A 16,170-nucleotide genomic window follows, 5' to 3' on the forward strand; every position below is an offset into this window, starting at 1 on the left:
AAGCAAGCATACTTACCTTGTTACTCATCTTGGGGGAAAGTTTTCAGTCTTTTACCATTGAGTGTGATACTAGCTTTGTGTTTTTCATAAATTCTCATAAATTGAGATTATTAGGGTAATTTAAATCTGGAGTCTGGGTTTTAGCTAAAATCGCTAAATTTAGGGCAATTTAACAAAAACAGTGCATTTTTAAAATCTGTATTGGGTAACGTTTACATAATGAGACTTAGTGTGTAAGAAGAAATGTACCTTCCACTTGGTAAATAGATCAGCAAGGAAACCATTCACAGCTTTCTCAAAATACAAATCCCCTGAAAAGAAACAATGAAAAGAAGGTGAGAACATGAGCACAATCTTTATTTCTTATTTGCAATTTCTTCTCTAACTAAATTTCTTCTTTAAGTAAATTTTTCTCTAAGCAATTCCCTAAGTAAATTGCTTGCAATTTCTTCTCTAAGAAAGGGGACCAAAAAGGTGTATTTTGTACATCTTTTTTGTTTGTTTCTTGTTTTTTTCCAAGACAGAGTCTCGCTCTGCCTCCCAGGCTGGAGTGCAGCGGCGTGATATTGGTCCACTGCAACCTCTGCCTCCCAGATTCAAGCAATTCTCCTGCCTCAGCCTCCCAAGAAGCTGGGATTACAGGCACCTGCCACCACGCCCGGCTAATTTTTGTACTTTTAGTAAATACAGGGTTTCCCCATGTTGGTCAGGCTAGTCTCCAACTCCTGACCTCAGGTGATCCGCCCACCTCAGTCTCCCAAACTGCTAGGATTACAAGGCATGAGCCACTACGCCCAGCCTGTTTTGTACATCTTACAAGATCATAATAGCCAGATGTACAAAGTGGTTTCACTCTCAACTTTCTAAGACGTCAAGTTTATTTATTTGTTTTTTGAAGCCAAATTTAATATCTGCCTCACTACTAACAGGCTGTGGCTTCAACGTAAAATGTAGTTTGAAAAAAATTTGATTATTGAAAAAAGCAGTGTATCTCCAGAACGAGAAAACACTCTAACCTCCAAATAGGATTATTCTCACATTTAAAGTTTGTTAGAAGATGATGTGGGGGACCCTGGGCATTCATGAATTAGCATTTGTAGTTCCAGAAAATTCTCCCCTTAGCAGTTACAATCAGCATTAGAAATAGTACCATAAATATCAAAATCCCACATTTCACAGCTCATCTGAATAAATATGTAAACCATAGCCGACGTAGAACGAAACACCACCTGAAATAAAAACATAATTGTATTAAAAAGCAATGCCATATAGAGTTTCAGTTCTATAAGATGAAAAAGTTCTGAAGATCTGCTTCACAACAGTATAAATGTTCTTAACACTACTGAACTATACACTTGAAAACGGTTAAGATGGTAATTTTGTGATAGGCTTTTTAACAATTTTTTTTAAAGCAATGATAAAAGAATCCCGCAATGTTGGACTTCTTTTTTTCCTTTGTTTTGAGATAGGATCTTACTCTTGCCGCCCAGGCTGAGTGCAGTGACACAATCACAGCTCACTGCAGCCTCAGACTCCCAGGATGAAATGATCCTCCCATTGCAGCCTCCCGAGTAGGTGGGACTATGGGAGTGCATCCCCAGGCCACAAAATTTTTGTATTTTTGTAAAGAGGCAGTCTCCCTATGTTGCCCAGAGTGGTTTCAAACTCCTGGGCCCAAGCAATCCTCACACTGTGTCCAGAGGTGGTTCCTTCCAGTGGGTTCCTGGTCTCCCTGATTTCAAGAATGAAGCTACAGACCTTTGCAGTGAGTGTTATAGCTCTCACAGGTGGCATGGGCCACCTTTGCTCACCAAGAGGGAGCAGCAGCAAGATACATTGTGAAGAACAAAAGAACAAACCTTCCACATGGAACCTAGGGTGGCCAGCTTTTATTCCCTTATTTGTCCCAGCCCACGTCCTACTGATTGGTCCATTTTACAGAGCGCTGATTGGTCCATTTTACAGAGGGCTGATTGGTGCACTCACAATCCTTTAGCTAGACAAAGAGTGCTGATTGGTGCATTTGCAATCCTCTAGCTAGACAGAAAAGTTCTCCAAGTCCCCACTCCACCCAGGAAGTCCAGGTGGCTTCACCTCTTACCACCTTTGCCTCCTGAAGTGTTGGGATTACAAGCATGAGCCACAGCTTGGGGCCATGACTTGGGACCTCTAAAAGCAAACTTCATCGAAGCATTCTTTGTTTCATTTAAATAGTTACTGAACTCTTACTCTGAGCCCTGTTTCAGAGACAGTGAAAAGAAGATCTGTTCTCTATCCTCTAGGAGCTTACAGTACAAGATAAAAACATGCAAAACATTCCAGCATATACAAAGGTTCTATGAACATTTACACAAGAAATGCAGGGGAAAGGGCAGTGAATCTACCTGGGAAAGTTATGGAAATCTCATTACGAAGACAGAACTTGGGCTAAGATGTGCCAGGTGATGAGTTGCCAGTCTAATAAATTATAACTCACATTGTACTTCCATTACTCTCAGACTGCCTCAATGAAAAGCATAAGTGGTTTTCTAGCCCTGTGTGCTATACCACAGAGCCTTTCCTCCACAAGGCTCTAAAGAAGTTTAGAGGGAACATAAAATGTAAATCTTTAACACTCCTTTAGTCCATCAGAGACCTGCTCCTTAAAGACTGAAGCTCCTGGCCGGGCACGGTGGCTCACGCCTATAATCCCAGCACTTTGGCAGGCTGAGGCAGGTGGATCACCTGAGGTCAGGAGTTGGAGACCAGCCTGACCAACATGGCGAAACCCTGTCTCTACTAAAATAGAAAAATTAGCCAGGTATGGTGGTGAGCGCCTGTAATTCCAGCTACTGGGGAGGCTGAGGCAGGACAATCGCTTGAACCCGGGAGGCTGAGGTTGCAGTGAGCCAAGATCACACCACTGCACCCCAGCCTTGGCGACAGAATGAGACTCCGTCTCAAAAAAAAAAAAAAAATTCAGAGAAAGGAACAGAAATATAGGTTACATTGTCTAAAAGTTATAATAATAAATATGCAAGGTTCTTATAATTAAAGTTGTTTTCCTCTGTCTGTCTATAGAGACAAGGTCTCACTCTGTCTCCCAGGTAGGAGTGCAGTGGCACCATCATAGCTCACTGCAACATCAAACTCCTGGGCTCAAGTGATCATCCTGCCTCAGCCTCCCAAGCAGCTGAGATTACAGGTGTGGGCCACTAGCCCAGCTAAATTTTCTTTTGAGAGATGGGTTCTCCCTCTATTGCCCAGGCTGGTCTCAATCTCCTGGGCTCAAGCAATCCCCCTACCTTGGCCTCCCAAAGTCCTGGGATTACAGACATGAGCCACCATGTCCAGCCTCATCTTATTTAATATTTTTTTGGCCAGATGTGGTGGCTCACCCCTGTAATCCCAACATTTTGGGAGGCTGATGTGGGCAGATCACTTGAGGTCAGGAGTTCAAGACCAACCTGGCCAATATGGTAAAACCCCATCTCTACTAAAAATATAAAAAGTCAGGTGTGGTGGCAAGTGCCTGTAGTCCCAGCTACTCAGGAGGCTGAGGCAGGAGAGTCTCCTGAACCCAGGAGGCGGAGGTTGTAGTGAGCTGAGATCGCACCACTGCACTCCAGCCTGGGTGACACAGCGAGACTCCATCTCAAAAAATAATAATAATAATAAATAAATACAATAAAAATAAACTCGTGTTTTTCTGATGGGTGTGGTGGCATGTGCCTGTAATCCCAGATACTGAAACAGGCCTGCTAGAGCCCAGGAAGGACCCCTGAGTAACACAACAAGACCCCCATCTCAAAAATAATTAATTAAAAAGAAAATCTGAAAGTCTTGTTTCTCTAATCAGATAATAAATTCTTTGGTTTTTTTTTGTTTTTTTTTTGAGACAGAGTTTCGCTCTATGTGATCTTGGCTCACGGCAACCTCCGCCTCTTGGGTTCAAGTGATTCTCTTGCCTCAGCCTCCCAAGTAGCTAGGATTACAGGCATGCACCACCAAGCCCGGTTTATTTTGTATTTTTAGTAGAGATGGGGTTTCTCTATGTTGGTCAGGCTGGTCTCGAACTCCCGACCTCAGGTGAACCACCCGCCTTGACCTCCCAAAGTGCTGGGATTACAGGTGTGAGCCACTGCACCCGGCCCAGATGATGAATTCTTGAGGCAGTGAAGCCTGTCTAATATTTCACTCCACCAACATTTGAGAGACTACTAGGTGCCAGTAGACATGCCAGAGAACTTTGGCATATAAAGGTTAAAGACGCATCCTTGCTCTGAGGGTGCTCACAGTCCAGTGACAAGGCACACAAGCAAGCGCACCTACTGCAGTGTGGGAACTGCTAATGAGTGCACAGATCCAGGGTGCCATGGAGGTACTTCCAGCCTGGTGGACCAGGAAGGCTCTCCAGAAGCAGGGAATCCTAAGACTAGAGCTGAGACCTGGATGAGTGGCTTGGGAAGGGGAAACGCAGGGTCTAGGCACCTCAGGTTACAGAGGGCAGCATGTGTAAAGACATAGTGGCAAGAGAGAAGATAGCATGTTGGGGAACAATGAGTGGTTTGCGTGGCGAGGACACTGGGGGGCAGTGGGGAACAACACATGGGAGAAGTGATGAAGAGAACTCCAGACTCAACTGCCTCTAGTGATTCCTCCACTCAGGTGTCCAACAGACTTCTCCCAAACGGAGCTTCCTAATGTCCCCAACCTGCTTCTTCCCTGTCTTCCCCATCTCATAAATCGCACCACCATCTACCTAGCTGTTCAGTCCTTCTCTTTCCTTCACTCCTCACATCCAATCTACAAACAAGTTCTGTAGACCCTATCCAGAAATGTGTCTCATACCTGCCCACATCCTTCCACTGTTACAGCTCTCACCTTAGTCCATACCACCATTTTCTTGCTAGACTATAGCGGGTCTTCTAACTCACTTATCTGCTTTTACTCTTGACCCTGGAAATAACTCTCTATACCAGAGCCAGAAGGGCTGCAGCACTTAATGCTAAATGCCTATCCATTCTTCCCTTCTTCTGATTCTGTTCTGAAAGGCAAGAGACCCAACCAAAAGACAAAACTTCCCAGCCTCCATAGCAGCTACAAGTGACTAAAATCTGGCCTGTAAGCTTTAAATGGAAGTGTTGTGTCCATAAAGGAAGCTGACTTGGTGGGGCGATACACCTCTCTTGTCTCTCTTTCCTTCCTCTCTCCTCTGCCTGGAATATGGATGTGATTATATCAGCTCTAGGTGGACATGGAAGCCCTACCCTGAGGATAACAGAACAATAAGACACAAGGACACCAATAATGGTGACACTATTGTACCAACCATGAATTACATACCCATGATTTCCTTTACATGACAGAAAAGTTGAGCTTTAGCCATTAGAGCCGGTGATTTGGAGGGTTTTATTCAACAAAACACAACTGAATGAGTAGTGATCATTTAAAAGCACAATTCAAGTATCACTCTGCCACTTAAAACCCATCAGTGGATTCTAATTCTCCTTAGAAAAACTCTAAACTGGTTCTAACCACCTTGAAGGCCCCACATGAACTGGCTGGAACCTGCCTATCTCCTCACCAACATCGTTCTCCCTACCTGTCTGCAATACTTCCACCACACTGACTTCTGAAAATTATTTCCTCTGCCTGGAATACTCTTCACCCCAACATTTATAAACTAGCTAAGTCTCACTATTCAGATACCTTTGCAGGAAAGCAAAGGCACGATTATGGTGAGTACTCTGGCAATTAATTGGGTCATGTGTATACGCACACACATAAAACATACATATATTTACAAACAATGTAAATACATCCAATGTAAACAATAGGAAATTACAAAAATGAAGTTCGTAGAGTGGTTCCCTCTAAGGGCACACTGGGTCTCAACCAAGGGTGATTTTACCCCTCAGGGGACATTTGGCAGGTCTGGAGAAATTTCTGGCTGTCATAACTTGTAGATTTGTAGGGTGAAGGGTAGTGGGTGATACTGGCATCTAGTGAGTAGAGGCCAGGGATGCTGCTAAACATTCTGCAATGCACAAGACAACCCCCACAACATATTAACATTTTGGGCCAGATAACTCTTTGCTCTGGAGGCCTGCTCTGGATGTGTAGCATGTTTAGCAGGATTCTCACTAGATGCCAGTTTCACAACCCCTCAGTTGTGACAACCAAATATGTCTTTAGACATTGTCAAAAGACCCCTGAAGGGAGCAAAATCACCCCTGGTTGAAAACGACTGCTCTCAGAGAAGGCATGGAGATGGGAACAAGCAAAAGTAGACATACGGTTTTACCAGCATGGGTAACGTTCATTGGCAAAGGTCTCTCTTCAAGTTTATGACATGATCTTCCATAGGGCTTAACTTTTGCTATGTATGAATGGGCATGGCATTCTGCAGGCCAGATACTCTTTCTGTTTGACATTAAACAGACCCCTTCAGAAGAAAATGAAGATCAATACCAAACTAGAGACATTCAACTGTAAAAGAGTTTCAAGAGAACTTGACATTACTAGTTCCATGTGGGCAAACAGTAGCAGTCAAGAGCGTATCAGATTTTTGTTTGTGTTGTTTGTTTGTTTTTGAGACGGGGTCTTGCTGTATGTCACCCAGGCTGGAGTGCAATGATGCAATCGTGACCCACTGCAGCCTCGAACTCCTGGGATCCGGTAATTCTCCCACCTCAGTTTCCTGAATAGCTGGGACCAGAGGCACCCATCACCATGCCTAGCTAATTTTTGTATAGGTGGGTCTCTCCATCTTGAAGAGTTCAAGGCTCATCTTGAACTCCTGGGATAAAGCAATCTGCCCACCTTGGTGTCCTGCCCCGCCCTTGTTTTATTTTTGATTTTAGGACTTAGCCATAATGGGATGGGGAGATAAAACCAAAAATGCATTTTATAAATCTTACCCTGGTATCTTCACTGATGTAACCACACATGACCTTCTCATTCTTAACCCACAGCTCACCAGCCTGCGCTCTGAAAGGATACACACACAAGTTATTACAAGTCTTACATGAAACCAATACATGCCTGGTGCAGTAGCTCACACCTATAATCCCAGCACTTTGGGAAGCCGAGGCAGGCGAATTACCTGAGGTCAGGAGTTCAACAACAGCCTGGACAACATGGTGAAACCCCATCTCTACTAAAAATCCAAAAAAATCAAACAGTCATGGTGATGGGTACCTATAATCTCAGCTTCTCAGGAAGCTGAGGCAGAATCGCTTGAACTCAGGAGGCGGAGGTTGCGGTGAGCCGAGATCATGCCATTGCACTCCAGGCAACAAGAGCGAAACTCCGTCTCAAAAAAGAAAAAAAAGGTGAATAGTACGGCAGAAACAGCATGGCTTTCAGACCTGACCAGCCTGGAGAGAAACTGGTCTAGGCAAGAATCCCAGCTGAGTATCACTTACTAGGTGAACGGCCATAGTAACCTCATGAGGTTCATTGGCATTATCTTTAAAAATGAGACAATGGGCCAGGTGTGGTGACTCACACCTATAATCGCAACACTTTGGAAGGCCAAGGTTGGCAGATCGCTTGAGCCCAGGAGTTGACACCAGCCTGGGCAACATAGTGAGACCTGTCACTACAAAAAATACAAAAAATTAGGCAGGTGTGGTGACACATGCTAGTTCCAGCTACCTAGGAGGTTGAGGTAGGAAGATCACTTGGGCCTCAGAGGTCAAGGCTATAGTGAGCTGTGATTGCACCACTACACTCCAGTTTGGGCAACAGAGTGAGACTGTCTCAAAAAAACAAAACAAAAAAAACAAATAAAACAAAAGAGACAATGAAGCCTATGCCTTACAGAGCTGTTTACTTTTTCTTTTTCTTTTTCTTTTTTTTTTTGAGATGGAGTCTCACTCTGTCGCTCTGTCTGGAGGGCAGTGGGGTGATCTCAGCTTAGTGCAACCTCCGACTCCCTGGTTCAAGCGATTCTCCTGTCTCAGCCTCCTGAATAGCTGGGACTACAGGCACATGCCACCATGCCCAGCTAATTTTTTGTATTTTTAATAGAGACGAGGTTTCACCATGTTGGCCAGGATGGTCTAGATCTCCCGACCTCGTGATCTGCCCGCCTTGGCCTCCCAAATTGCTAGGTTTACAGGCATGAGCCACCGCACCCAGCCTTCTACAGAGCTGTTTTCAAATTAAACCAGATTAATGTGCAGAAACTGTTCAGGACAGTGCAAGGATAGGAGGTGCTCAATTAAGTTTACTAGCAAGAAGTAGAATTACAGCAGGTATTAACACAAAATGCTATCCTGGAGAACAGTGGTAGCTGTTAGCTGAGCACCCTGTAATCAATCATCCCTCAACGAACCCCCTCAAGCCCTTATCTTCTACCAATTTCACTCTTTCTCCCAACCTGCTGCACCTAAACAATCAGTCCTCATAAAAAAGGAAGACAAAGGCTGGGTGCGTGGCTCACACCTGTAATCCCAGCACTTTGGGAGGCTGAGGTGGGCGGACCACGAAGTCAGGAGTTTGAGACCAGCCTGGCCAACATGGTGAAATCCTGCCTCTACTGAAAACACAAATATTAATCAGGCGTGGCGGCAGGCGCCTGTAATCCCAGCTACTCGGAAGACTGAGGCAGGAGACTCGCTTGAACCTGGAAGATGGAGGTTGCAGTGAGCTGAGATTGCGCCACTGCACTCCAGCCTGGGCAACAAGAGTAAAACTCTGTCTCAAAAAAACAAAAAACAAAAAGCAAACAAAAAAAAAGGAAGACAAAAATCAGATAAAAGCCCAGAAAATGCTGTGTACTATGAGTTACAGCTCAGGCTACCTGGGAAATGCTGGACAATCAATCAATCCCTCTGGGTCTACCCCATGCCAAAATGAAGAAGGCTGGACCAGGCCTATGGCTTATACCAAGTGGGATGTTTTTTCATACTCCTTTGCCCAGTTACGTCTGTGAATGAACAAGTGTCACAAGCTTGACCTGAGAAGAGATTTGTATTTATTTAATATCATAATAAGGAGATCAGGCACGGTGGTTCACACCTGCAATCCCAGCACTTTGGGAGGCCGAGGTGGGTGGATCACAAGGTCAAGAGATCGAAACCCATCCTGGCCAACGTGGTGAAAACCCATATCTACTATCTTGCTATCTCCCAGAGTGGCCTCAAATTCTTGGGCTTAAGAGATTCTCCCACCTCAGACTCCCAAGTAGGTGACACTACAGGCACACACAGCCACACCTCAATTTTTTTGTATTTTTAGTAAAGACGGGGTTTCGCTATGTTGTCTAGGCTGGTCTTGCACTCCCGGACTCAAGCAATCTGCCCACTTAAGCCTCCCAAAGTGCTGGGATTACAGGCATGAGCCACCACACCCAGTCAGCTCTGTTTATAATCATCCGAACCCCACATTAACAGGACCTCTAAAACAAGCTTGGTGTGGCCAGAGGTGGTGTGATCCCAGCACTTTGGGAGGCTGAGGCAGGCGGATTACCCGAGGTCGGGAGTTCAAGACCAGCCTGACAAACATGGTGAAACCCCATCTCTACCAAACACACAAAATTAGCCAGGCATGGTGGCAGGTGCCTGTGATCCCAGCTACTTGAGAGGCTGAGGCAGGAGAATTGCTTAAGCCTGGGAGGCAGAGGTTGCAGAGCCGAAATCACGCCACTGCACTCCAGCCTGGGTGAAAGAGTGAGACTCATCTCAAAAAAAAAAAAAAAAAAAAAGTTACAATGTGATCCAACAGGCTAGGGTTTAAGGTATTTTTTAAAAGCAAAATGTCAGTCAATAGGAAATAAGATTTTGCTACTATATATATATATATTTTGTTGTTGTTGTTGTTTGTTTTGTTTTTTTGAGACGGGGTTTCACTCTTGTTGCCCAGGATGGAGTACAATGGCATGATCTCGGCTCACCACAACCTCTGCCTCCTAGGTTCAAGCAATTCTCCTGCCTCAGCCTCCGGAGTAGCTGGGATTACAGGCACCTGCCATCACGCCCGGCTAATTTTTGTATTTTCAGTAGAGATGGGGTTTCACCATGTTGGCCAGGCTGGTCTCAAACTCATGACCTCAGGTAATCCACCCGCCTCGGCCTCCCAAAGTGCTGGGATTACAGGCGTGAACCACCAAACCCAGCTCATATGTTCTTAACTATTTAACTATTACCAGATTGAAAGTTTAATTGCACAGAAATTCTTTGACCATTTACAATGACTTTAACTATACAAATGACTATACTTTATTTTTCTCATAGTAGGCCCAAAGCATCTTTTTTCTCAGGCATTCACGAAGTCAGCAAAAGAAAGTAATCTTTGATCCCGTGTAGAAATACTGTAAGTCTTCTGGAGAAAAGATAGAAGACTGTAGTTTACATTTAACCATGCCTGAGCCAAATATCAGGACGGACCTTTAAAAGTCTAAAAGTGGCCAGCTGCAGTGGCTCATGCCTGTAATCTCAGCACTTTAGGGGGCTGAGCCAAGAGGATCGTTTGAGCCCAGGAGTTGGAAACCAGCCTGAGCAACATAGTGAGACCCTGTCTCTACCAAAACGGAAAAAAAAAAAAAAGAGCCAGGCGTGCTGGCATGCACTTGTAGTCCTAGCTACTCAGAAGGCTGAGGTGGGAGTACTGCTTGGGCCTAGGAGGTTAAGGCTGTAGTGAGGTATGATGGCACAACCGCATTCCAGCCTGGGCGATACAGGAAGCCCATCTCAAAAATAAAGAAATAAAAATAAAGTTAAAAACTGACACTATGTGAGGGTTTTCTTTTCTCCTAGATGAACTGTGTATATGAGGGTATTTACATAGAGAAACAAAGAACTTAAAAAAGAAAGAGATCAGCCGAGCGTAGTGGCTCACATCTGTAATCTCATCACTTTTGGAGGCCAAGGTGTACAGATCACTTGAGGCCAGGAGTTCAACACCAGCCTGGCCAACATGGTGAGACCCCGCGTCTACTAAAGAACAAAAATTAGCCAGGCATGGTGGTGCATGCCTGTAGTCCCAGCTATTCAGGAGGCTGAGGTAGGAGAATCACTTGAATATAACATGTGCGTGTATGTGTGTGTGTGTGTGTGTGTGTGTGTGTGTGTGTGCGTGCATATATAATTTAAAAAGAGAAAGCAATAGAAAAAAAAAATGAGAGAGATCTAAATAGGTTTCCAAACCAAGGCTGGCAAACTACATACAGCCTTCAAGCCAACTCTCCCCTATCTCCTGTTTTCATATGGCCCACAGTTAAGAATGGCTGTTACATTTTTAAATGGTCGAAACACACAAACACACAGAATATGCAATAGACCTGACATCTATTGTGACTCAAAAAGCCTAAAATATTTATTAACTGGTCCTTCACAGAAGAATATTCTAAACCAACTATTCCATTTTGCAGATGTGAAGACTAAGAGTTTACCAGAGTTACCCAACATCACTCGAACCACTAATCACAGTGATGGCTAAACACTGGCTCTGCAGATACAGATCCAGGCTTCCTGACCCCTAGATACCCATCCAGTAGAGATCTGCTGATATTGGAGGCATAAACCTAGGTTGCATTTTTTGTGCTGCTTGAGATTTAGTCACTTCTTGGGTTGTGCTTTAGTTGCTTGGATTTTTTAAAGAACACTGACTCGCTAACACATTTTTGTTTGTTTTCAAAGATGGGGTCTCTCTCTGTTGCCCAGGCTGGAGTGCAGTAATGCAATAATAGCTCACTGCAGCCTCAACCTGTGTTCAAGTGCTCCTCCTATCTGTTTCCCAAGTACCTCAAACTAGAGAAGCCCTGACACCAACCCCGTTCTTTTTTCTTTTATTTTAGACAGAATCTGACTGTCACCCAGGCTAGGGGGCAGCAGAATGATCAAAGCTTACTACAGCCTTGAACCTCCCTGGATTCAGGTGATCCTTCCACCTCAGCCTCCCAAGTAACTGGGTCTACAGGCGCCATCATGCCCAGCTAATTTTTGTATTTTTTTGTAGGGATGGGGTTTCAGCATATTGCCAGGTTGGTCTTGAACTCCCAGGCTCAAGCAAACTACCCACCTCAGTCTCCCAAAGTGCTGGGATTACAGGCATGAGCCACTGCACCTAGCCATAATTTTGTGTGTGTGTGTGTGTGTATGTGTGTGTGTGACGGAATCTTGCTCTGTCGGCAGGCTAGAGTGTAGTGGTGTGATCTCGACTCACTGAACCTCTGACTCCCTGGTTCAAGTGATTCTCCTGCCTCAGCCTCCTGAGTAGCTGGGATTACAGGCATGTGCCACCACACCCAGCTGATTTTTGTATTTTTAGTACAGACGGGGTTTCACCATGTTACCCAGGATGATCTTGATCTTCTGACCTTGCAATCCACCTGCCTCGGCCTCCCAAAGTGCTGGGATTACAGGCGTGAGCCACCAAGTCCAGCAAAATACATACACACACACACACACACACACACACACACACACGCACGCACGCATATATATATATATATATTTTTTTTTTTTTTTTTTTTTGTATAGATGAGGTCTTGCTATGTTGCCCAGGCTGGTCTTAAACTCCTGGCCTCAAGTGATCCTCATGCCATAGTCATTTTACTTGGCTGCTCTCCAATGATTAACACCTTTTTTGGGGGAAAAAAATGAAGCCTTTATCCTTTCTTTCTTTTTAGGATCAGTATTTCATTCTGGTCTAATAGCCCTAGTTGATGGATGAAAAGTTACTTACAAAAAGATTCTGGCTAATAAATGTAGAAGGGATGACTGAACTAAAAAAAAAACAAAAAAAGAAAAGAAAATCAACATTTTATAACAATCCTCAATGGATGAAACCACTAGGTGAAAAGTTGATGGGGACCAGGCGCAGTGGCTTATGCCTGTAATCCCAGCACTTTGTGGGGCTGAGGCAGGGGGATCACCTGAGATCAGGAGTTTGAGACCAACCCAGGCAACATGGTGAAACTCCATCTCCACTAAAAATAGGCATGGTGGTGCCCGCCTGTAGTCCCAGCTACTCAGGAAGCCGAGGCAGAAGAATTGCTTGAATCTGGGAGGCGGAGGTTACAGTGAGCCAAGATCGCACCACTGCGCTCCAGCCTGGGCGACAGAGTGAGACTCCGTCTCAACAACAACAAAAAAAGAAAAGTTGATGGGGATCTTTATGAGGGACTACACTGTACCCTGTGACCACGCGGACCAATCTTAGGATCACAAGTCAGTTAACAAGACATAAATACGCCGGGTGCAGTAGCTCACGCTTGTAATCCCAGCACTTTGGGAGTCCGAGGTGGGCAGTTCATGAGGTCAGGAGTTCGAGACCAGCCTGGCCAACATAGTGAAACTCCATTTCCACTAAAAATACAAAAACTAAAAATTTAAAAAAATTAGCTAGGTGTGCTGGCGGGTGCCTGTAATTCCAGCAACTCACAAGGCTGAGGCAGGATAATTGCTTGAAACCAGGAGGCGGAAGTTGCAGTCAGCCAAGGTCGTGCCACTGCACTCCAGCCTGGGTGACAGAGCAAGACTCCATCTCGGAAAAAAAAAAAAAGATATAAATATGATTATGTATACACAGTAAATTTCAGGAAAGACACAAGTTGTTTCTGGAGAGAGGAATGTATATTTCATGAGATACCTTTCTGAACTATTTGAATGCTTAATTATGTGCATGTTGTACTTTTTTTTTTTTTTTTGAGACAGTCTCACTCTGTGACACAGGCTGGAGTGCGGTGGCATGATAACGTCTCACTGCAGCCTCTACCTCCCAGGGCTCAGGCGATCTCCCCACTTCAGCCTCCTGAGTAGCTTGGACTACAGGTGCGTGTCACCATGCCCAGCTAATTTTTGTATTTTTTTGTAGAAATGGGCTTTCACTATATTGCCCAGGCTAGTCTTCAACTCCTGGGCTCAAGCAATAATCTACCCACCTCGGCATCCCAAAGTGTTGGGATTACAAGCGTAAGCCACCACACCCAGCCACTTTTTAAATTTAAAGGGGATTTCAAAAAGTCCCTTTTTTCTTCACAAACTAAAATATAGAAATAGTTTTAATAAATCAACAGTGCAACAATATAGTTAAAAAGGTAACAAATCAGGAACCAATGTGCTAGTCATTTTGTTTCTAAACCTGTTTCCTAATGTGTAAAATGAGAAGGTATGATTCAATATGTTCATCTAGGGTTTTTCCAGTTGTAAAATTATGAGTCTCTATCTCCTTTTTTTTTTCTACTTCCTTTTTTACAGAACACCAGGGGGCTTAATCAACTTCTTCCATTAAGCCTCAAACTACTATAGTGCATTTTGTTGTTTGTTTGAGCTACAACAAACTAACTTTTTTTTTTTTTTTTTTTTTTTTTATGAGACAGAGTCTCACTGTGTCACCCAGGCCGGAGTGCAGTGGTGCAATCTCGGCTCGCTGAAAGCTCCGCCTCCCGGGTTCACACCATTCTCCTGTCTCAGTCTCCCGAGCAGCTGGGACCTACGCCCGGCTAATTTTTTGTATTTTCAGCAGAGACGGGGTTTCACTGTGTTAGCCAGGATGGTCCTGATCTCCTGACCTCATGATCCGCCCACCTCAGCCTCCCAAAGTGCTGGGATTACAGGCGCGAGCCACTGTGGCCAGCCAACAATCTTAACATTTTATACTCTTATACATTTTATTGTATGGACATCCATATGCCTCCACTGCTTTATATAGCCCAGTTACTGCATAGATAAGGCAAGAGTGATATAATATCTACCTGATGCCAGCAAACTCCACCTTCTGAGTGATATATGCACATGTGCTGACCTAAGAGGAGCGGGAGAGAGAGGGAGGGAGGGAGGGAAGGAGAGAGGGTGAGAAAGAGAAAGAGAGAGATTGATTAACATATTAAGGCCATGAAAAATGACAAACAAGAACTCCTAGCTTTCTAATCTCTTCTACCAACCCAAAGTTCAACTAGCTTGTGAGTAATAGACTTACCCCACAGGAAAACCTGTTAGGGTAGGTATGACAGTAGGTGCTTAAAGAGTTTGGCAAGTATAGCTAATGGGAAAGACCAAGTGGATGATAAATGACCAGCTTTACAAATATACTGATCTTCACATATGTTTACATATATATCTGCATTTACATACTCATTTAAGTATCATGTTGTTTCTCATTTTATCTCTCACTTTAGAAAATAGAACCCTCAACAAATAAAACGCAGATTTTTCCTGAAAATATGCCCTGTACGGAAATTCCACCTATAATTTGTGGTTTCATAGTATACAAAAACTTCATTTCTTTTGATTAGTGTCAAAATGGGAAAGAAAAAAAAAACAAACCTCAAATGAGGAGAATTTTCAGAACCAGTTCACAATTCTGATGAACTAATCTTTTCAAGTTGAAATGTTCATTAAAAAATTAATAAATGTGGGTGTGGTATACACTGCCTGGGTGATGGGTGCACCAAAATCTCACCAATCACCATTAAAGAACTTACTCATATAACCAAATACCACCTGTTCCCCAATAACATGGAAATAAAAAAATTTTTTAAAAGACACAATTAAAATATAATAAAAATATTTTCATTAACAAAATGGGCTGGACACGGTGCCTCACACCTATAATCCTAGCACTTTGGGAGGCAAAGGCAGGCGGATCACCTGAGGTCAGGAGTTCAAAACCAGCCTGGTCAACATGGCGAAAACCCCATCTCTACTAAAAATACAAAAAAACAGGCTGGGCGCAATAGCTCACATCTGTAATCCCAGGACTTTGGGAGGCTGAGGTGGGTGGATTGCCTGAGGTCGGGAGTTCGAGACCAGCCTGACCCACAGGAGAAACCCCGTCTCTACTAAAAATACAAAATTAGCCGGGCATGGTAGTGCATGCTTATAATCCGTGCTACTCCGGAGGCTGAGGCAGGAGAATCGCTTGAACTCGGAAGGCAGAGGTTGTGGTGAGCGGAGATCATGCCATTGCGCTCCAGCCTGGGCAACAAGAAAACTCTGTCTCAAAAAAAAAAAAAAAAAAAAAAAAATTAGCCGGGCATGGTGGTGGGTGCCTATAATTCCAGTTATAGGCAGGAGAATCGCTTGAACCTAGGGGGCAGAGGTTGCAGTAAGCCAAGATCCCACCACTTCACTCCAGCCTGGGTGAAAGAGCAAAACTCCGTCTCGGGAAAAAAAAAAAAACACAATGAATACATGCGGAAAATGGGAGGAGGGTTCAGCAAAAAGCAGTGTGACCTGG

General features: G+C 44.1%; 1 protein-coding gene across 21 annotated transcripts in view; it reads right to left on the reverse strand.

Moving 5' to 3' along the window:
- The window catches only part of DEPDC5 (DEP domain containing 5, GATOR1 subcomplex subunit), a 205,490-nt gene that overhangs the window by 176,159 nt on the left and 13,161 nt on the right, over positions 1–16,170 (reverse strand). For all 21 annotated transcript variants that reach the window (XR_012089476.1, XR_012089475.1, XR_012089474.1 and 18 more), the window contains exons 7-10: positions 14,687–14,736; positions 6,903–6,972; positions 1,151–1,229; positions 250–311 (exon numbers count right to left, since the gene is read on the reverse strand). Coding sequence is in view for 14 of the 21 variants with exons in the window: in XM_073006785.1 (XP_072862886.1) it covers positions 250–311; positions 1,151–1,229; positions 6,903–6,972; positions 14,687–14,736 (261 nt within the window). In the remaining 7 variants the exon portion in view is untranslated. The remainder of the gene's footprint in view (positions 1–249; positions 312–1,150; positions 1,230–6,902; positions 6,973–14,686; positions 14,737–16,170) is intronic.

The sequence above is a fragment of the Chlorocebus sabaeus genome, chromosome 19 (assembly GCF_047675955.1).
Source record: "Chlorocebus sabaeus isolate Y175 chromosome 19, mChlSab1.0.hap1, whole genome shotgun sequence".
Taxonomy (NCBI): Eukaryota; Metazoa; Chordata; class Mammalia; order Primates; family Cercopithecidae; genus Chlorocebus; species Chlorocebus sabaeus.